Source organism: Eulemur rufifrons, chromosome 3 (genome assembly GCF_041146395.1).
Source record: "Eulemur rufifrons isolate Redbay chromosome 3, OSU_ERuf_1, whole genome shotgun sequence".
In the NCBI taxonomy this organism is placed as follows: Eukaryota; Metazoa; Chordata; class Mammalia; order Primates; family Lemuridae; genus Eulemur; species Eulemur rufifrons.
The window spans coordinates 81,360,032-81,383,445 of NC_090985.1; the positions used below are offsets into that span (position 1 = coordinate 81,360,032).

Consider the following 23,414-nt stretch of genomic DNA (forward strand, 5'->3'; position numbering starts at 1 on the left):
AACACTGAACGCTACCGGGAAGAGAGGAAATGAGGCCAGCACTTAACGCTAGCCGTTGAGATGCTCTTCAACATGCACTGCAACTTATTTCACAAGGGACAGATGCAGCTTCATAAAGAGCACGATGTTGTTAGCATAGAAACCACACTTCCACGTTTCAGTCTTTCCTCTGCGGTCTCCCACCTCCAGGCATACCCCCCAAACGAGAGGCAGGGGCAACCTCTAAAACCATGAAAAGCCTAACACTCAGCGCGAGAAACTACAAGTCCCAGGATGCAGTGCTGCCTCGGGCCAAACACCGACAGTATCTGCCGGAGAAACAACAAATCCCAGGATGCAGTGCTGTCTCGGGCCTCCGAGCGCGGCTCCAAGCATTCCGTTCCCACAGAAATGGGATCAGGGCTGGCGGGGGACGCTGGGAATCCAGAAGACCTAGGCTCGGATTGGCTGAGATTTGCCAGTGACTGCTCTTAGGCTGGCCAGCGTTACTGTGGGGGGAGGGAGAGGGCGCTACGCACTTCCTCCAGACGGAAGCGAGCTACAGCCTGTAAGTACCCGCCTCACCAGGTTCTCTTCTCCCGCGCCTAGCAGAAAGCGGCTGTGACCCAGCGGAAGTAATTCTTCCGGCTGCCCCGGAACCCACGGGGGCAGGGAGCTGGGGTTGGGGGGGCGGCCCTCGACTAGGGGCTGTGGCGGTACGCGGGGACCCGGCTGCGGTGGCTGCGGTGCCTGCGGGGCTGACGAGTGAGTCTCGGGCTAGGGCGGGAATGGAGCGCCGGGTACGCATGGAGGACAAGGGAGAATGGGACTGGGCGCGCTCGCAATCCCACTTCCCATCTGGGCGGGGAAGGAACGGAAGCTCTTAACCTTCCTGGGCCTCCCCAGCTCCTGGTTTGGGGGAGGGGAGACGAGGGCGGCGGGACCTTTCGTGGCGCTGCTGGGTGGGCTTGGAAAGAGGTGGATGCAGGGGCGGCTGCCAGCAAGACAGGGCCTTCTCTGGGCTAAGCCCGGGGAGGGTGGAGTTAGGAGCCTGCCAGCCCTGTCGCTTTTCCTTTTTGCTTTCTTCATGTGCACTCAGATTCGTTCTTTTCTAGAAGTCAGTCTCTAGTCCCACGAGAGAGCCCTCGCTCCTTTCAGCTGCGGGACCCCGAGAAGTTTACCTTCTGGTAACTTGTTGGGCGATCTGTACCCAACTTGATGGGTTGGGGCTTTCGTGCATCTACCTCCCAGTCTTGTCTGAAAGGAAGTGTCTAGTGTCAAATGCAGTTCTTCTTAAGAAACTGAAATCTCTTTAGTAACATATAACTATGGAGTCATTTAGTGCGATAGAAAACAACCGAAATTCTTAGTCTTAAAATCTCCCTGCGTCCAAAAACTGCCGTATTTGTTTTTGATCCCCAAATAGTTTTTTCCTTTGTTGTTAAGTGGCCTAAAATAAACCTCTGGTCTCGATTATATTACAGTATAATTCATGTTACTGAAAAATTACAGTTCACAGGTGGATTTTTTCATTCAGGAGATACAATGGCTACGAAAGAGCTGTGGGTATTTATTGCTTATTGCCAGTGATGATTTGGGGTCCTTATTTCAGCCCTATTTTTCAAGTTATAAATTGATATTTAATTGTTTAAGTTGTTTAAAATGCTTATCTTTTTTGGCATATTTTTCTGTGCTAAAAAATAATTAGGAAAATCTTTGTTATTATGCTGATGTGTGTTAATATGTTTCAGCTAGCCTGATGTCCTAAATACTTTATTGTTCCTTTACAAAATGAGATCAGGGCCAGGTATGGTGGCTCACGCCTGTAATCCTAGCACTCTGGGAGGCTGAGGTGGGAAGATCTCTTGAGGTCAGGAGTTGGAGACCAGCCTGAGCAAGAGTGGGACCCCGTCTCTATTAAAAATAGAAAAAATTAGCCAGGCGTGGTGGCATGTGCCTGTAGACCCAGCTACTCAGGAGGCTGAAGCAGGAGGATTGCTTGAGCCCAGGAGTGTGAGGTTGCTATGAGCTAGGCTGACACCAGGGCACTCTAGCTGGAATAACACAATACTAGCCAGGGCAGCAGAGTGAGATTCTGTCTCAAAAAAAAAAAAAAAAAAAAAAAGACAGCTTAAAAAAATAAGGTCAGAAAAAGTCCATCCAGTGATAACCCAAGAAATATTTATTGAGATTCTGCTATGTGCTACGCACTATTTTATGCCTGTCCTCATGGAACTTGAAGAAAGAGGGATATATAAAATTCAGCAAATTTGTTTTAGTTTGAGATCTAAATCATGAGAAAGATTTAAAGGAAGAACTTTTCAACAGCAGCAACTACAAACACAAAGACCTTGAGGTGGGAGTAAACTTGACCTATTCAAGAAATACTAAGAAGGCCAGGATGTCTGGAGCATAGTGAAGGAAGAGTGATGGGAGATGAGATCAGAGTGGTTAGTGAGGGAGTAAATAAAATGGAGCCTTATGATCCTTTTTCTATCTGTAACCAGAAGCCATTAGCAGATTTTGGCAGGAGAGCAATGTGTGATTTATGCTTCAGATGACTGGTAGCTGGGTGGAGAATAGACCAGCTAGGAAGGCAGTGGGGAAACCAGCTTCAGGAAGCTTTTGTAATAGTTTAGTTGAGATATGGTAGCTGGAACTAGAGGTGCAGAGATGAAAGTTAGTGAGAAGTGGTCTAATTTGGAATGTAATTTGAAGCTGGAGCCAAATGGGTCTTGCTTTCACCCTGGACCAAAATAATAATAATAATCGACTGTTTTGTCTAAGCATCTGGGTGAATGGTAGTACCATTACTGAAATGGGGAAGACTGGGAAGGGCACATCAGTTTTTCTCCTTTTTTTTTTTTCTTAAGAGATGGAGTCTTGCTCTGTCACCCAGACTGAAGTGCAGTGGTGTGATCATAGCTCACCATAACCTCAAACTCTTGGGTACAAGCAATCTTCTCATCTCAGCCTCCGGAGTAGCTAGAACTACAGGCACACACCACCACGCCTAGATAAAGTTTCTGGGAGATAAATCGGGAGTTTTGTATGGGACTTACTGAATTTGATAACTATTAAACAGCTGAGAATATGTGTGGCAGACAAGTTAGATATCCATGACTAGCACTCGGGAGAATTTAGACTAGGGAGATAACGTAGGAGTCATATTTTATAGATGATATTTAAACCTAAGGGCTGGAGGACATCAAATAGAGAATGTTAATGGAGAAGAAGGCAGATGACTGGGAGCAGTCTGGTCAGAAGAGAAACAGTGATGGAAGCAGAAAAGCCAGGAGGTTATGATATCTGGAGTACTAAGGAAGAAAATGTTTCAAGACTGAGGGAATGGTCAACTGTATAAAACACTTCCAAGAATAAGGATTAAAATTTGACTATGTGATCAAGTGAAGTAATTGAAATTTGATAACAGCCCGTTGAATGAACTGATGGGCCAAAAGTCTGATCAGAGTGGGTTAAGGAGAAGTGAATGGTAGTTGGAGGGAACAAGGGCGTCACAGCATTTTGGTGTGTGGATAGGAATAATGGCAAGAGCAAAGTCCTTTGTTAGGTGAGGAGATAGGACTCTGCTTAAGTGAAAGGGTTGACCTGGGATAGGAATGATGGTTTTCATTCAACTTGTGAAACAGGAAGGTAGACACCGTATGTGTTATACAGATGCAGAAAAGCAACTGAAGTGACTTGTTTCAGTTTTTTAGTCCATTTTTCTAAAGCTTCTTTTTGATTTTATAATATATAGAATCTGTGATTAGATACACATTACATATTGGGAATATCTGCTCACACTTTTTAAATGGAAACAAAGGAGTTTGGAGATACTGTCCAGGAGGGAGATTAGGTATTACAGGAGTGAGGGGACAGACTCAGTAGGAACTCAGCAGTGCCGTGGAGCCCATAAGTTCTGTGTTGTGTGGGGGCAACTGCTTAATAAAGATGGGTAGTTGAGTTATAGGCAGTTTAGTAGGGAGAAGATGGATTTCAGATGAATTTAATCGTAAAATGATAGAGCTAGAAGGAACTTATAGACACACGTTAGTCCAGTTCTCTCATTTGGGAGATAAAGAAACAGAAGTCATATCACTTAATCTATCTGATTCACAGGATAGAAATAGAAATGTCTCACCACTACACATTATATCCATGTAACAAAGCTGTATTGTACCCCTTAAATTAACGCAATTTTTTTTAAAGTCATCATGCTCACCACAAAAAAAAGAAAAGAAATTTATAATAGAGAGTAGAAATTCACCTGTGGAGATGGATTTGGGTCCACATGGTAGCAGCCATTGAAATTCATTCAGTGGGGCTAGTTCTTAATTTCTTTGTGGTTTGAGATTCCTTGGAAAATCTAAAAAGTTATGGACTTTCTCCCTTCTCTTACCCCAAACTGCAGATAAGCACAAAAATGTACAAATTCAGCAGTCTGGGATTCTGCTGCTGCTTATCCTTGATCCTTTAGGAATAGGGGACTACAGATTAAGGACCTGCTAGAATGGGGTCAGCAAGTTGCAGCCAAATCTGGCCCACCACCTGTTTTTGTACAGCCCATAAACTAAGAATGGTTTTTGCATTTTTAATAGTTGAACAGAAATTCAGAGGAAGAGTATAGTTCCTAATATGTGAAAATTATGTGAATTGCACATTTCTGTGCCCATAAAGTTTTGTTGGAACATAGCCACGCTCATTGTTTACATCTTGTTTGTGACTACTTTTACACTCCAGTGACAGAGTTGTAGTTGACAGAGACCTTATGGCCTACTAAGCATAAAATATTTACTATCTGGTCCATTACAGAAAAAGTTTACCAACCCCACACTAAAATTTAAGTTCCAGGATGGAGGAGAGAATGGGTTCTTTATTTTTTCCACAGTTTTATCCCAAGAACATAGAGTAGCACTTGGCACATGGCAGGTCCTCAATACATATAGGAATGAATCTATGGTTCAGAAATAGAATCATACTAGCTAGTGTTTTAATGTGTTTACTGTGTGCCAGGTACTATTCTAAGTGCTTTATTTATAAACTCATTTATTCTTCAAAACAGCCCTGTAAGGTAGATGCTATATCATTCCTATTTTACAGTTGAAGAAAGTAGGCACAGAAAGGTTAGGTAACTTCTCCCAAGGTGACATAGCTAGGAATTGGCGATGTGGGGGTTCTAAAGCAGACTGCTTTTAAACACTGCATTATATGGATGCAGTCTTCAGGCATGATAGAAAACAGCAAAAGAACAGTTAGGAAGGAGAGATGAAACAGGATATATGCAAAGAAGGCATATACTCCTGTCCTGGTGGTGTTTACTATTACACTGGGCATTTAAGACCCAGTGTAGTAGTAAACACTGACCCATTTCTCAACTTATGCTCCTTTCTCAACCTATGCTCCTTATCTGTCCATCACTCCTGTTTGAGAAGGCCCAACTCCCCACTCACTCACCTCTTTTCCTACACTCTATCCTCGACTTACTCCTCTGGCCAAACTGGTCTCCTTGCTGATCTCCCTCCTTTGAAGGCTCTTCCCCTAGATATCCGTGACTCACTCCTTTGCTTTCTTCAGGTCTTTTGTCAAATACCAGTGAGGCCTTTCTTCACCATCCTGTATGAAATGGCAACCCCGTCTTGCTTTCCTTCTGCCATTCCCTATCTACCTTACTCTGCTTTATTTTTCCCCATAGCATATCTTCTGTTTCACATATTTTGTTTTGATTTTGTCCCTACCATTCCCCATGAGATTAGAATCTTTGTTGTGTTCATCTCTGTGTCCCCAGTGCCTAGGATAGCACCTGGCATACTGGCCCTCAGTAAACATTTGGGTGTTTTGTTTTTGTGGGGGGTTTTGTGTTTTTGTTTACTTGTTTGTTTCAGAGACAGGGTCTTGCTGTGTTGCTCAGACTGGAGTGCAGTAGCTATTCACACAGTCATAGTGTACTACCACCACAAGTTTCTGGTCTCAAGCTATCCTCCTGCCTCAGGCTCCTAAATAGCTAGGATTATAGGCACTTGCCATCATACTCAACCAGATTCATTTTTTCATGAGCAGAGGTATTTTATTTTGATGGAATTTATCAGTTTTTTCTTTTGTGATTTGTCCTTTTAGTGTCTTTTCTGGGAAATCTTTGCATACACTGATGTCATGAAAATGTTCTGTTTTCCTCTAGTAGCTTTATTATTTTGCCTTTTAAGTTTAATTCTGTGATTCTCACATTGATTTTCGTATGTGATGTCACAGTGAGGTTCTTGTTTTCCGTGTGGATATGCAATTGTTCAAGCTTCATTTGTTTAAGAGATTGTCCTTTCTAGCTGTATGCTTTGACTCACTTTTCTTTTCTAGTATAGGGATTTAGGAAACCATGTTTATTATTTTTGCTATTTGTAATTTGATATGAAACAACTGTAACCCACCAAAGTGTAAGAGAACCATCATTTACTATTTATCCGGGGACCACTTAACATTACTGTGATTGTTGTGGTCCACACCACCCTATGTAATATTTCTGATTGATTATTTGTTGCCAGCATAAAATAGAGTTCTTAAATATCAGAGATACTTCCTCTAATCAAAATTTCCTAAGCCCCACAATTCATGGCAAGCAGATCACAGGACTGGTATTTTTGAGGTTATATTATTAGAAACCAAGGCCCTCCTGATGAGATATTATAAAGTCTTTTGTGAGTATTATTAGATGATTCATTATTTTAGAGTAATAAAAGTTTGGCCATTTGGGACAACAGGCTGTTACTAATTTCTAGCCATCAGAAACAGCTTGAAAATTGAGGTCAGTGCTTTCACTTTAAATGACCTAATAGAATCTCTTAGTAAAAGTGAAGAACTTCTCTGACTCACCACCACTGAGGATAAAACTTGTTCTGAAACTTACAGAGGTTTGGGAGCAAGTTTTAATCCCAGGAAATTTAAGGACATCTCAAATTATTAACATTTTCAGATAACTGAATTAGTTTTAGGAAACATGAAAGTTCACAAATCTTGTACAGGAATACATGTTTCATATACTTGCATGTGTTAATAATTTGTGGTGAGTACATAATTATGAGACATGTTTTGGCTATCCTAATTTCATAAAACATGGCTATGTCCTCGTAGTCTTTTAGAATAAAAACTCCTTTTACCGTTAGAATTTTTTTTAATTTTTAATTAATTTATTTATTTATTGTCACTGTCATCCAGGCTGGAGTGGAGGCCCATTTATAGCTCACTGCAGCCTCCAAGTCCTGGGCTCAAGTGATCTTCCCACCTCAGCCTCCAGAATAGTTAGAACTATAGGACCATGCCACCAGGCCTGACCAATTTTCCAAAAAAATTGTTTGGCCGGGTGTCATGGCTCATGCCTATAATCCTAGCACTCTGGGAGGTGAAGTCAGCAGGATTGCTTGAGGTCAGGAATTCAAGACCATCCTGAGCAAGAACGAGACCTGGTCTCTTCTAAAAACAGAAAAATTAACCAGGTGTGGTGTCGCATGCCTATGGTCCCAGCTACTCCAGAGGCTGAGGCAGGAGGATTGCTTGAGCCCAGGAGTTTAAGGTTGCTGTGAGCTAGGCTGACACCATGGCACTCTAGCCTGGGTAACAGAGCAAGACTACCTAAAAAACAAAAAAATTTTTTTTTTTTTTTTGGTAGGAAGTGGGTCTCTCTATGTTGACCAGCTGGTCTCAAAACTCCTGACCTCGAGTGATCCTCTCACCTTGGCTTCCAAGTGCTGGGATTAGAATCGTGAACCACTGTGCCTGGCCCAGAATTCATACTGACTCAATTTCATTCTGAAAGATGAAATACCACTGCTTCCTTAGTTACTCCCTTCCTCCAAATATAATCCAAAGTATTCCATTAAACTTAAATTGATGTTTCCTAGAATAGTTTTCATTATGTTTGTCTTAAGTTTCTAAGTTTACTAGATGCCAACATCAAAGTAAAGCATGCATCAGTCTTGGGCAAAAGCATGTGCGATTGAATTACTTTATCCTGTTAGAAAGCTCAGGATAATACTGTCTAATCTGTGTAGATACGTTATTGCAGCGGTCCCCAATGTTTTTTGGTACCAGGGACCGGTTTTGGGAAGACAGTTTTTCCAGAGAAGAGGGAAGAGGGCGGGGTGGGGGTGGGGGGGGGAGCTGGTTTCATGATGATTCAAGTGCATGACGTTTATTGTGCGGTCAAACCTCTGCTAATGATAATCTGTATTTGCAGCTGCTCCCCAGCTCCTGCATCACCACCTCAGCTTCACCTCAGGAATGCAAAACCTAGGTCTCTGGCATGCTGGGTTTCCAGTGGGGTTAGTTCTTCTATGAGAATCAAATGCCACAACTGATCTGACAGGAGGTGGAGCTTATACAGTGATTCGAGCAATGGGGAGGGGCTGTAAATACAGATGAACCTTCACTTGCTCTCCTGCTGCTTACCTCCTGCTGTGTGGTTCCTAACAGGCCATGGACTACTGGTCCATAGCCCAGGGGTTGGGAACGGCAGCTTTGTATGAAACTTCACTTTGTTAACCTTACTATGTAACTACTGTTGTGCTGGATTTGTGGGTCATGAAGGAAAGAACCTCCCTGCCCTGTGGAAACTTGCAGCTAGTTGAGGGGACAAAGGCAACTGTGAAGTATTTGTATCCATAGTGAAGAATACTATAAATTCTACTATGGAGGTAAAAAGGAGGAGGAGGGACTGTTGGCTGAAGCTATTAAGGACTGCCTGGGCAAGAGTTAAATATAAGAGCGTTGCTGTAAGTTGAATAGGCCAGAATGCAAATTTCAGCTCTTCCTTAAAGACATAAATTTGACCACAGTATGAACACATTCTGAAGGCAGGATATTTTGATTTCTTGTTACAAAATGGAATTGCATACTACTATTGTCAGTTTGTATTACGAGGTCTCTCTTCTTACCTCTTCAGATAGGCCTGAACATTAGATTATTTTGGTTAATGTAATTTGCGTTGTTTTCCAAATTCTTATATACAGTTAGGAACTTATCATCAGCCTGTGACCATTGTTCCAATCATGACCTTCTTGGTCCTACACGTTTATTTCTTTTAAGAAGTCAATTTTATGCTTTCAGAAGGGTTGTAGAAAAATAAATAAATTTTAAAAATAAAAAGTCAGTTCTAAATAACAGATGGAATATATGAATAGATCCTCCTTATAGAAAAATAAAAATAATTCAGACAAGCCTACATCCTCTGTTGGCCCCCTCTCTCTTTTTCTCAGTAGTAAAGATTATCATCACTTTGGAAAATATCTTTCAAGACCTTTTTCTAGTTGTTTACACTTTAGGACATAATATTTATGGGCTGCTCCTGCCTGTAATCCCAATACTTTGGGAGGCCAAGGAGGGAGGATCCCTTGAGGCCAGGAGTTCAAGACTAGCCTGGGCAACATAAGGAGACCCTATCTCTACCAAAAAAAATAAGAAAAAATTAGTAAGGTGTGGTGGCACACACCTGTAGTCCCAGCTACTAAGGAGACTGAGTTAGGAGGATCACTTGAGCCCAGGAGTTGGAGATTGCAGTGAGCCATGATTGTGCCACTGTTTTCTAGCCTGGGCAATAGAATGAGATCGTGTCTCAAAAAAAAAAAAAAAGTTTGTATGCTTAGAGTGGGAGAGAGGGGAGAAAAAAAAAGAACATGTGTTTATGCATTTTTATTTATCTACAGAAAACATAAGATTAATAGGTGAGAAGCCACTTATTTTACATAAGTGGCATCAAACTGTATCTATCATTCTAGCCTGCTTTTCTAAAAAAACTAAGTTTATCTTGGTGGTTGTTCCGTGTCATTACATATATAGATTTGCCTTACTCTTTTTCACTTCCCCATAATATTTCATAAATATAAATATATTTTTATTTATTTCATTCCCTAATTAGTGAACCTTTTAAGGTATTTTCAGTTTTTCTGCTGTACACTTTATGGGAAATATTCTTCTACTTACTTTTGCCTTCAATGTTAGTGTTTCTCTAAGGTAAATGCCAAGAAGTAGAGTTGCTAGTTTCCTAATGTGTGTATGTTTAAAAATGTAATTGATTGTACTGCTGCCCTGCAAAATCGTTGTGCCCTTTATTTATTATTACCCATCCTCTCAACACTTGTTTTAGCAAGTTTTTTAAAGTTTTAATTTGCATTTTCCTGATTACTGTTGAGATCAAGCAATTTCATACTTACCTGTAAGCTAGTTGTATTTTTTTTTCTGTTTTTCCGTAGTTCAGAAGATTTTTTCACATTTGGTTCCATAAACTGTAGTGTGTTTTTGTAGTTTTAGTTAGAAATCTAACCTTATTTATCCAAATAAATAGCCAATGTAAAAAGACAAAAAGATACAAAGAATAAATACACAGTAATTGTTATCTATTTAAATGATTCAAGCAAATCGACTGAAAAACTGTTAAAACTAGTAAGAGTTCAAAAATGGTGGGATTGCAAGATCAATTTATGAAGGTTAAACGCTTTTTACAACACGAGCAGTAACGTTTCAGAAAATATGATAGGAAAACAGATCCCATTCATAATGGAAACTAAAAAGTCCCTAAAAAGTAGACTTACTAGGAAATGTGAGAACAAAAGGGGGGACTTAACCCAACCTTTCGTGTTTATCATGCTATTATAATTAAAACAGGGAGGATAAAATCAGTAGAACAGAATATAGTCTAGAAATCCATGTAGCAATGTAGTATATGATAAAGGTAACATTTCAAATCAGAAAAGGAGTAGGCTAATCGTAGATCTTTTGATTGTTCAGTCATACTAGATTAAAACTGATTTCAGTGCTGGCCCTAAGCTTACCTGGATTTTCTAAGTATTTGTCACTAAAAAAAAAAAAAACTTTAATGTTTATATGTGATACTCTAAAAGCAAAATGACATATAAGGCCATTGTTCATACTCTTCTGCCTAGGAGTATTCTCAACTCACTGCTCCCCTATCATTGACTTTTCTGTGCCCAAATCATATTTCCAGAACTCATCTCTGTCATGGAATAGATGTTCAAATGTTTGAACTGATCGAGACCATCCTGAGCGAGAGTGAGACCCTGTATCTACTAAAAATAGAAAAATTATCCAGTCATAGTGGCCTGTACCTGTAGTCCCAGCTACTCGGGAAGCTGAGGCAGGAAGATTGCTTGAGCCCAGGAGTTTGAGGTTGCTGTGAGCTAGGCTGACGCCACTGCACTCTAGCCTGGGCAACAGAGAGAGACTCTGTCTCAAAAAAAAAAAAAAAAAAAAATAGTGAAAATAAAGCAAATGTTTGAACTGAGATCTTTGTCTCCTCAAACTTAGATTTCTATAGTAATTTATCTAATCATAGTTCAAATATTTTTAACTTCTGCTTAAGAAGTCGGAAATATTAACTCAATGTTGATTTTTTTTTTCCTTTCTCTGTTGGTTGTGGGTCTCCCCCTTTTCTCCCCTCCCCTTGTTAACCCGTGTTGTATAAATTGTGGAATTGATTTACTGTATTAAGTCTCTAGAGAAACTGTTGCTACCCAGAGGGCTTCTAAGATATGATTTTGCGTAGTTGCTTAGCTAGTGCTAGGTAACAACTAAATGTTTTACTGAGATTTTCCAGATAGAAAAGTTGACACTTGAAATTCTTGTACTACAAGCTTTTCTAGCATCCGTTGTTGTTGTTGTTGTTGTTGTTGTTGTTGTTTAAAAGAATGATTCCAAAGCAATATGAAGAGAAGAAAATAACAATGGCTTTGATGAATTTTTTAATTGCCATAAAATGACATACAATGACATGGTACTATTTTTAAATTTTAGAGAACTATTTAAGGATTCATTTATATCAGCAGCTCTCAGGAATAGTAGAAAATAATTTTAACTGGAACCAGACTTTTTTACTGTGGCTGTAGGGAATAATGGATGGAATAGAGTATGGACCATGAGGTCAAACCCAGCTAGGTTTAAATCCTAACGCTTGTTATCAAAACTGCAAGGAGATTCAGTCTAGGTCTGGTTGCTTGCAGCACAGAATAACAAATTGATGAGACAATGAGGATTACCAAAGAAGAAAGGACATTTTAATACCAAAGACAATCTTGTGGGGAGAATCTGCCTCAAGTCAGTCCCTACCACTGATGGAAAGTTCCAGTTTTTTAAAAGAAGGGAAATCAACAAGGGTACTTGCATTTTGGCAGGTGTATTGAAATTAACAAGGATCTAAGTGCATCGGGTAGATCTAATGCAGGATGGTGAGTTAGTTAAGAGAGATGATTATTATATATATAGAGAGAGATTGAGATCTCTATGTATAGATATATATATAGAGAGAGAGAGAGAGAGAGAGAGATAGGAGTAATTGAAATTTGTTTACAGAGCTGTTTACAACATTGCCATTTAAGCTTTAGAAGCCTTGAGCAGGTAGCAGCCTCCTTCAGTGTGTCCTCATCTCTAAAATGGGAATAATAATTCACTTGTGGAAGAGTTTTGTTTTTGTTTTGTTTTTAAGAGACAGGGTCTCTGTCACCCAGGCTGCGGTGCAGTGGCATAATCATAGCTCAATGTAACCTTGAACTCATGGGCTCAAGTGATCCTCCTGCCTCAGCCTCCCTGGTAGCTAGGACTAGAGTTGTGCCACCAGCATGCCTAGCTAATTTTTTTTTTTTTTAATTTTTTGTACAGACAGGGTCTTACTATGTTGCCCAGTCTTGTCTTGAACTCCTAGTCTTAAGCTGTCCTCCTGCCTTTTCCTCCCAAAGTGCTGGGATTGTAGGTATGTTCCACTGCCTCTGGCCATGGAAGAGTTGTTTTTAAATAAAATAATGGATTATATATGTACGACATTTAGTACAATGTTTGCCACTTATTAGGCCTACAAATTGTTGGTAATACTTCATTGCCACTGTTGCCTTTTTTTTCTGCTTTATCTCCGATTAGAAATGGTACTTAAAATATCTCCCTCCATGCTAGTAAGTGTTCTAGATTAAGATATGTTTGATTTCTGCTCCTGCTCTGTCACTACCTGGAGCAAATCTTTGAGCCTCCCTGTACTTGGATGAGGGATTAGCAAGGTTATCTGCAAGTTCCTTTCTGCTCTAAAATGTTATGGTTCATTTTCTTGACCCTTCCCTTAAGGCTACAGTTAAAATATTGGTCAGGAATTTCTTAGCAGGATAGTTGATGTGCTATTTTCCTGTTAATGACATTAAAAAGATAGTGATATAAGTAAGACTTTCTGAAGAAGTGTTGTAGTACATTGTTAAAATATACATTATTGAGAAAAGGAAAACTTTTCCTTTAGCGATCATCTGGTTATTTTGTAAAATCTAAGATTTTTCAAAAAAATTGTTAATTTCTTACCACTTCGTTGTTAAATTTCAGGACTTTGGTAGCCTGTATGTGGAAGGGGTGGTAGAATGAAATTATATATGCGTATACTTATATAATGTATACATTAGAGGGAAAACCTTGTCTATTTTCATTCTCTTGGAAGTTACCTCATGTCCTTAGCTATATCATGTCATCATTCATTCAAGCAAATATTTGCTTAGTGTCTACCACTGTCCAGTGAATACAGGATACAGAACTTCCTGTGTCCTTGCTGTGTTAAGTCAGCGTATCTCCCTTCCAACACATTCAGGTGTAGCAGGGCAGAGTATTCCTAACCAGAAAAGCTCACCTGAGCTATGGTGTCTAGGGTTTTGATTGGGGTTTCAGTATGTAGACATGATTGATAGATTCATGAGCAACAACAGCTCCCCTCCAGTTGGAGGTCATGCTGCTATCAAGGCACACAAAGCCCTTTGTCCTAAGTCCTCTTGTTTATCTAGAGGCCCACTATGAGTTACCTGGTTAACATAAACTATTAGGGCCCACCATGAATAACAAAGACATTTTTATCACTGGAGAAATTCCAACGAATTAGAGGCCTCTTCCCAAAACCAGCCTCAAAGGCCAACCAAATTCTTTATTATGCAATAGGATCCATAGTTTTCTTTGGATTCCTAACAGAGGCCTTTACCCAGAAAAAGAATAAGGGATCATTGCCTTAGAACATCTCAGTATGGCAGTTTTTTCTTGATAATGATCATCCATGTGTGCATTTTAATGAACTGAACTTTTTTACATGTCTATAATTCTTAACATGTCGCACACTTTACAACCTCCTCCTCTATTTTAAGTAGTCTTCTCCCAATTCAAAAGTGCCAACTGATCAAGCTTACAGAGCGTTTTGGTATTCTTCAATTGATTCATAGAAGTGTTGTGTTTTCTCTGTTGGAATGGTGAACTCTTATGTAACAAGGAGGGAGAGGGAGTCCTTAAACTTTTAACACCGAAGACATATTAAATCACAATGAGTGAAAACATGTTCTCTTGCAACATTGATCTTAATATGGTGGTGTTGTATTTTCAGGAAGCTACTAAAGTTCCCGGGGAAGCAAAGTAGAATTTCCTAAGAACATAATGGGTAAGTTCTATAAAGATAATTTTGTGTTTCAACTAGAAGAAGCTGGTTTTTCTTCTCAAGTAAAGATGGACTTTCAAAATCAGCAAGTGCAGGCTGAACGTAGTGGCTCATGCCTGTAATCCTAGCATTTGAGAGGCCAAGGCAGGAGGATCCTTTGCAGTCAGTAGTACAATGTTCATCTTCTAAATGTGAGTACTTTGGGTGGTAGAATTAAAGTCATACTATTGAAATATTTTGTCTTAGTCTTCAAATTTGAATGTGCTGCTTTGGTCACAAAAAATTAATACCTCCTTGAAAAATACTGGTCAGTTTTTACCTACGGTAGCATCTTTGAGTCTAGACTTCATTCTGGCACTGGAAAATGTTTAAAGAGTAATAAAACAAGGAATTAAAAACTTTAAAGTCTTGGTGGCTATTACCTTCCAGAAATGTTTCTGGCCAGAGTTCTTCAAGTATTAACCTTGATAATAAACCTGTTGATTTTTAATACATCATATGATTAAAAACTCATTTTACTGCTTTATTTTAGATGGCGAGGAGAAGACCTATGGTGGCTGTGAAGGCCCTGATGCAATGTATGTTAAATTGATATCTTCGGATGGTCATGAATTTATTGTAAAAAGAGAACATGCGTTAACATCAGGAACAATAAAAGCCATGTTGAGTGGCCCAGGTAAGTACAGTTCTTTTTTTCCTTCATATTTTTCACTTCTAATATTTAATAAATGTGTTTTTAGTTGAATTAAATGACTCAGCATTTAGAGAGGGAATAACTCTTACAACATTATTGCATGTTTATGTTGTATTGGAAAAAATTGGTTCCTACAAGTTTCAATAATATTAAACTGGTCATTTTATAATAGGAAGGTTTGTTTCCTTATGTTAGTTTACATGGTCAGCTTCTGAACCACAGACTCTAACTGGTGTTCCTAGTTAGATATAAAGTTTATCTGTCAAAGATGACACCTCCCAAATCTCTATTCTTAACATTTTTTTCCTTGAATTAAAATAAATTCTGTAAATTTATGTGAATAAATAAAATTCACATAATAAAATACTGTTTTAAAGTATGATTCAGTGGTATTTGCTACTTTCACAACATTTTGCAACCATCATCTCTATCTAGTTCCAAAACATTTTTATTACTCCAAAAGTAAACCCCATACCCATTAAACTACCACTACTCATTCCCATTCTCTACTCCCAGTGTCTGACAGCCACCAGTCTGCTTTCTGGTTTGCCTATTCTGAGCATTTCATATAAACGGAATCAAGGGCTGGGTGCAGTGGCTTACACCTATAATCCCAGCGCTTTGGGAGGCCAAGGTGAGAGGATTGAGCCCTGAAGACCAGCCTGGGCAACATAACAAGACCCTGTCTCTACAAAAATAAAAAAAAAATTAGTCATTTGTGGTGCTTACCTGCAGTCCTAGCTACTTTGGAAGCTGAGGCAGAAGCTTGAGGCTGCAGTAAACTGATCACGCCACTACACTCCAGCCTAGGCAACAGAATGAGACCCTGTCTCTAAAATAAATAGATAGATAGATAGATAGATAGATAGAAAGAAAGAAAGAATCGTGTAATATGTTGCCTTTTGTGTCTGTCTTTTGTCACCAGGCATAATGGGCTCAAGGTTTATCCATGTACTAGCATGTATAATACTTAATTCCTTTTTATGGCTGAATAATATTCCATTATGTGAATATACCACTTTTTTGGGGTTTTTTGAGACAGAGTTTGCTCTGTTGCCTGGGCTAGAGTGCCATGTCGTCTGCCTAGCTCACAGCAACCTCAAACTCGTGGGCTCAAGCAGTCCTCCTGCCTCAGCTTCCCAAGTAGCTGGGACTACAGGCATGCACCACCCCACCCGGCTAATTTTTTCTGTTTTTTAGTAGAGATGGGGTCTCGGTCTTACTCAGGCTGGTCTCGAACTCCTGACCTCAAGTGATCCTCCCTCCTCTGCTTCCCAGAGTGCTAGGATTACAGGAGTGAGTCACCACACCCGGCCTACCACATTTTTTAATTTTAATCTTTAATTTTTAATTATTGTGGGTACATCATAGTTGTATATATTCATAGGGTACATGTGATGGTTTAATACAGGCATACAATGTGTTACTATGCAAATCAGGGTCATTGGCATATCCATCACCTCGTGCATTTGAGTATACCACATTTTGTCTGTCTCCTCATCAACTGATGAATATTTGGGTTGTTTCTACCTTTTGGCTACCATGAATAGTGCTGCTGGGAACATTTGTGTATAAATATTTACTTGAATACCTGCTTTTCGGTTCTTTTGAGTTACCTATGCTTGATCATATGATAACTGTTAAACTTTTGGAGGCACCACCAAACTTTCCACAGCAGCTGAATTATTTTACATTGCGACCAACAGTGTCCTAGGGTTCCTGTTTTTACACATCCTGGCCAGTATTTATACTTGTCTGTCTTTTTGTTGTGAATGACTAATTGAACATCATTTCATGTGCTTGCTGGCCATTTGTTTATCTTCTTAAGTCTTTAGCTATTTTTGAATTGGGTGGTTTGTCTTTTTGTTATTGAGTTATAAGAGTTCTTTATTAATTCTCAATACTATACCCTTATCAGGTATGATTTACAAGTATTTTCTCCTGTTCCATAGCTTATCTTTTTCTTGATGGTATCATTTGAAGCACAAAAATGTTTAATTTTGATGAAGTGTGATTTATTTTTTTCTTGTGTTTTTGTTTTTATGTCATGTATAAGAATCCATTGCCAAATCAAGCCTCATGGAGATTTCATGAAGTCAGAATCCCCCCCCCCCCTTTTTTTTCTATTAATAGAAGTTTTATGGGTTTGGCTGTTACATTTAGGCCTTTGGTTTTAAGTTAATTTTTTTATATACTCTGTGGTAAAATATCAACTTCATTCTTAAGTTTGAAGCCTCTAACTTTGCTTTTCTGTTTCAAGATTGTTTGGCTATTTGGGGTCCCTTGGAATTCCTCTTTTATGTTTTCTTTACCACAGAGAGTTTAAAACATACGCAGAAGTAGAGAGGTTGTGTAATATACCTCCATGTACCCACCAACCAGCTTCAATAGTTAACATTTTGCTAATCTTACCTTCTTTCAGGATCTCTACTTTTTTCTCTGAGTATTTCAAGCACATTTCTGACTGTTTCATTTCACAGAGTCTCATTTTGCTGCCTGGCCTAGAGTGCAGTGGCATCATCATAGCTCACTACAACTTCAAACTCCTGGGCTCAAGTGATCCTCCTGCCTCAGCCTCCCGAGTAGCTGGGATAACAGGCATGCGCCTCCACACCTGGCTAGATGTCCACATTTCATATCTAATTAATATTTTATCGTATAAACTCATAGTTAGAATTCTAGAGGCTTGATTAGACTCTGGGTTGTTTTTCTAGGCAAGGATACTTTATAAGTGGTACTGTTGTATTCTTATTGTATCACGTCTTTTAGTGATGTCAGGTTTGATCAGAGTTCCAGGATTGTAAGGCTGATTCATCCATAAAAAGTTCCCCATGCTGACTTGTTATTTATTGTGATTATTGCTGAGATTTACTTCATTTGGGATTACAAAACAGTGATTTTCTAATTCTGTAATTTCTTCTGCATTTATTAGCTAGAATTCTCATACAAGGAACTATTTGGTTACCTTGAAATATAGTCTGTAGGCCCTGTGTGGTGGCTCATGCCTATAATCCTAGCACTCTGGGAGGCCAAGGCGGGAGGATCGCTGAAGTTCAGGAGTTCAAGACCAGCCTGAGCAAGAGTGAGACCCCATCTCTACTAAAAATAGAAAAAAATAGCCGGGGGTCATGGTGTGTGCCTGTAGTCCCAGCTACACAGTCTGTATAGGAAAGACAAGATAGTCTACGGCCATACCACCCTGAACACGCCCGATCTCGTCTGATCGCAGAAGCTAAGCATGTTCAGTCCTGGTTGGTACTTGGATGGGAGGAAAAACAAGATAAATGCTTATTGATTTGCCTTTGCATAATAATTTTTCAAAGTAATGAATTGGTTTGTAAGCATCTTCCAGTCGTAAAGAGTGTTTGTTTTTATTTTTGAGAGTTTGCATATCATCATGAACTCATGAATTTTTATATTTAATGCTTTTGAGTCTGTTGCACTCATTCTCACTGATGCTCAAGTTGCTCCATTTGTTCCATTTTTATTCCAGAAGGAGCCACATTGAGTTGGCTCCTATGTCCTTTTGACATGGCTCCATTGGTCTTGAATATATATTACTCTTTGTAATAAGATTTCCAGGCTTTCCCATACATTATCCCCCAATCCTGCAAACAGCTGTTTTTCCAAAGTGCCCTGTTTTCTTTCAGTACAAAATGTCATTTAAGGGTCCCAGTCTGAGTCCTAGAGATAACTCATTGATCCTGTATTGAATTGCTTTTAGGCTTTTCCACTAGACAGTACTAGGAAGTTTTTTAGGGGGAAAATAATCACAAATGCCAACAAAATTTTAACTGTAAGTTAAGATTAAAGGTCTTTTGATTTTTTGTAAATTTGATCTCCTTTAATTTAAATACAAGATTATTATCTTTGAAGAATCATGAAAACATTCAGCTCAAAACTAATGCTTGCATAGGAAAGAATAAAGTACTGATACATGCTACAATGTGGATGCACCTCCAAAACTTGCTAAGTGAAAAAACACACACACAAAAGGTCACGTTTATGGTTCCATTTATATGAAATACCCAGAATAGAGACAGAAAGCAGATTGGTGTTTGCCAGAGGCTGGAGGATGGAGTAAGTGGGAAATAACTGCTTAATGGGTACAGGGTTTTATTTGGGGTGATGAAAATATTTTGGAACTAGATAGAGAGGGTAGTTGCACAACATCGTGAGAGTACAAATGCCACTGCACTGTATACTTTAAAATGGTTAATTTTATGTGACTTTTACCTCAAGAAGACACTAATTTTTATCTAGTATCAAAGGCTTAAGTGCCTATTGGTAATATTTCATACATATATTCAAAAAAGGGAGTTTTGTTATTAGCAAACCAAAATTTACCTCATTGTTGTGAATTATTTGCTGAGTCCTACTCTCCTCCTTCCTCCCTATGCCACCACACCCCCAATCAATACAGTTATTAGAAAACTTTGAATATACTACATTCTCAGAAAGTATTTTTTAGGTATAAAATGCCTTTTGTATTTAGTACACAGTGCTGTGCTAGACTGCTAAGAAAACATTTTTTCCCTACTGGGCATGGTTGCTTGCACCTCTACTCCCAGCTACTCAGGAGACTGAGATGAAAGGATCCCTTGAGCCCAGGAGTTCAAGGCTGCAGTGAGCTATGATCGTGCCACTATTTCAGCCTAGGTAACAGAGTGAAACCCTGTCTCTAAAGAAAGAAAGAAAGAAAAAGTATTTTTTCCCTACGAGTAAATGTTAAATGATATAACATTTATGTGGCTACAGAAATTTTGAGGAATGACTGAAAAACTGTTTATGAAGTGTTGTTAAAGGGAAATGACTTCTGAGAAGGAGATCTCATTGACACTATCATATTTTTAAAAACGAAAGGAGGATACAATGAATTTCCTTTCTTGAAAGATTTCTTTTAAATAGTATTTTTCTTATTTTATGCTTTATATATTCACACATTGCCAGAAAATCCAAATCAGGAAATTTGTTATTTGTGCTAACTTTATTTTTACATGGCAGTTCATTACAGCACATGTCTCTTAATGATCCATAAAGACTTGATTCCCTGGACTGGACCTTCCAATAGAATGATTTAGCTTTTTCCATCCTGCTTACCTAATCATGCCACCAAGATTCTTAGGAAAAGCTATTTAAGTGCCCAACCCATAGGGAGAGAATTAGAATTTTAAAATTCAGTCTTGATGAATCTCAAATGCTATTTTCATAAAGATTTTTGTGTTGTTGATACTGAAATCAGAATTAGAGAATTCATTTGATGCTAATTAGGGTTATTCTTTTAACATTTATTGGTTTCCTGGGACAGCCATAACAAAGTACTGCAGGCCAAATGGCTTAAACCACAGAACTTTATTTTCTCACAATTCTAGAGGGTAGAAGGTGAAGATTAAGGTGTTGGCAGGGTTGCTTTCTTCTGAGGCCTCTCTTCTTGGCTTGTAGATGGCCATCTTCTCCCTGTGTCTTCACATGGTCTTCCCTCCATTCCTGTCTGTGTCCTAATCTGCTCTTCTTACAAGGACAACCAATCAAATTTGATTAACACCCTCATTACCTCATTTTAACTTAATTATACCTCTTTAAAGACCCTATCTCCAAACACAGTCACATTCTAAGGTACTAGAATGTGTTAATAAGACTGCAACATACATATTTGGGGGGAGGGCACAATTCAACCCATAACATCCATAATTCTTTTGTTTTACAGGTCAGTTTGCTGAGAACGAAACCAATGAGGTCAATTTTAGAGAGATCCCTTCACATGTGCTATCAAAAGTATGCATGTATTTTACCTACAAGGTTCGCTACACTAACAGCTCCACGGAGATTCCTGAATTCCCAATTGCACCTGAAATTGCACTGGAACTTCTGATGGCTGCGAACTTCCTAGATTGTTAAATAAAATAAATTATAATAAACTGTTAATTTTTTCAGTATTTAATACCTGTAGTTCAGTTAGTAATTTTTTCCTATATAGCATGTTGCCTGTGTGCAATTGAACTGTAAAGTTCATTGCAAAGCAGATTATCTCCTGTTTTTTGCATAGCAATCAGGGTTGAAATTTGTTTGCTACATCAACAAATTAAGGACATTTTCACAAACAGAAATAAACAAATATGCCAATTCGTAGGTGGTTTTGCCTTATCCTTTGGATGTGACTTTTAAAAGTAGAGCAATGATACAGTAAATGCTGAAATTTAGACATAAATGAACACATACTACAGGTAAATAATGGGGCTAAGTATTTTTATGTTTTTAGTGTTTTTTAAAAAACCTATTCTGATCATATAGCCGCTATTAGCATTACTAGAGTTATGCAAATAATTGCATTATAAACATATTTATAACTTAGCCAAAACATTGATTTTTATAACTCTTCAAGAATAAGAGTTGAAATTTCTTATGTCTTTTGATACAACTGCAGTATTAAGTGTATCTTGTCATTTTGTTTATTGCTACAATTTAAGAATTTTATTTAAAAGCAATTTTGGAAGGTTACTAGGTACAGCTTATGAAGCAGTAACTGAACCATAGCCGGATGGTCTGCAAGTAAACTACATGACTTAGAGTGCTTGTGCATTACGCATTTTGGACAATTCAAAGTACTGTATTTTCATTGACTATAAAGCTTCCTTTGCAATTTTCATTCTTTATAGTCCCTTGTTGTGATTACACTTCCAATTGTTTAAATGTGTTTTAAGAGACTCACTATGAACTTTATCGAGATCTTAAAAGCTAGGTTTTTCTGAACTGTTCCAGTCTTCCTCCATCCAGTTGGGATGTTATAAAATAAAATAGAGAGAAACAGTGAAAATCTTATAAGGTACTTAGAGTACATGAATTATCTTCCAATAATTAAAATATGTCCCAATAAATATAATACCCGTAATTAGAGGGTCGTCTACTGAAATCATACTCACAAGGATGTCATTCAGCTTTTATATTAAGCAGGCAAAAAAACATTTGAAAAACTATGACAGAGCATCTCTGCATGGGCATGGGAAAAGCAGCGCTGGAGATGGGTTTAGTATTGTCTGTATCTTAGTAGAACAAAGTTGTCATTTTATGTTCTATAAATTTAAGACTTCAATTTATTTCTTCTTCAAGACTGGCTTAACATGGACTAGCTCTTCTGGAAACTACAAAAACCATAAATAAAAGTAATTTTTCCTCTTAGAATACTTAAACATTGTACTTTTCAGCTTATTGAAAGCAGTTAAATATAAATTGCATATTTTTAGTAACTTCTTCAGATATGCTGGCACATATTTTAGTATAGAAGATTATTTATCAAGTATGAGAATTCTGCCACTTGGTGACAAATAACGCCAATTATAAACCTAAATGGTGATTTCAGAAGTTAAGGTGATAGCTAGAAATAAAGTTTAACTTTGACCAGGTGTTTTTATTGTTTATAACTATTCTTTCTGTGGCATTGACCAGCTTTTATAAGTTACTTTGTGTTAGATCCACAAATAACCTTAAATTTAAGACATTAAAATAAAACTGAAACAAAGGTTAGGTAAACCTGTATATCTTGAAGCAAATGGTACTTGCATGTTAATAAAGGCTGTATTGACTGAAAGGTATGATGAACACTTGGTGTTTGATCTTTTTAGCCTTAACCCTTCTTTTTCTGAGGATTCATGAAACCGTTTGCTTCAGGACATCTTGCCATAGATTTAATATTGGGAATTTTTATTTGGTTAAATTTAAGACCATTATGTAGCATTGAAATCACTCTGGGTGTGATGCTTTATGTCTGTAATCCTAGCACTTTGGGAGGCTGAAGTGGGAAGATGGCTTGAGGCCCAGAGCTCGAGACCAGCTTGGGTAATGTAGTGAGACCCCTGTCTCTACGAAAAAATTTTTTTAAAAAAAAAAACCATCATTGAGCTTCTTGGATGTGTGGAAAAAAAAAAAAAATTAACCAGCTGTGGTGGCGTGCACCTGTTGTCCCAGCTACTCTGAAGGCTGAGGCAGGAGGATCACTTAAGCCTAGGAGTTTGAGGTTGCAGTGGGCTATGATGATGCTACTGTACTCTAGCTGGGGCAATAGAGCAAGACCCTGTCTCAAAAAAAAAAGAAAATGGTTTTCTGACATTTCTCAGATTTCAATTTTCAGCTCACTTTTCAAATTATGTGCACATCTCCCCAATATATTTTTTCTGCATAGAAAATACTACAAAATCCTTTTCAATTTAATATTTCATTTTTGTACTGTCTAAATTATGCTTTTTAGATTGCTTATCTTTCATGCAGTTAGTATCAACAGATAACAATCTTCCTAATATTAAAGATACT

General features: G+C 38.4%; 1 protein-coding gene across 3 annotated transcripts; it reads left to right on the plus strand.

Annotated features, from left to right (window-relative positions):
• Nucleotides 1-366: 366 nt before the first annotated feature.
• Nucleotides 367-21,036, plus strand: ELOC (elongin C). Of its 3 annotated transcripts, none has more exons than XM_069466355.1 (4): nucleotides 367-547; nucleotides 14,366-14,419; nucleotides 14,949-15,092; nucleotides 20,818-21,036. In XM_069466355.1, exons 2-4 carry the CDS (start codon nucleotides 14,416-14,418, stop codon nucleotides 21,006-21,008), a joined length of 339 nt encoding a protein of 112 aa, XP_069322456.1. In that variant the 5' UTR covers nucleotides 367-547; nucleotides 14,366-14,415; the 3' UTR covers nucleotides 21,009-21,036. The 3 variants fall into 3 exon arrangements, with proteins under 3 accessions (XP_069322456.1, XP_069322455.1, XP_069322457.1); XM_069466354.1 differs by lacking the exon at nucleotides 367-547 and adding an exon at nucleotides 631-744; XM_069466356.1 differs by lacking the exon at nucleotides 367-547 and adding an exon at nucleotides 12,640-12,724.
• The last annotated feature ends 2,378 nt before the right edge of the window (nucleotides 21,037-23,414 follow it).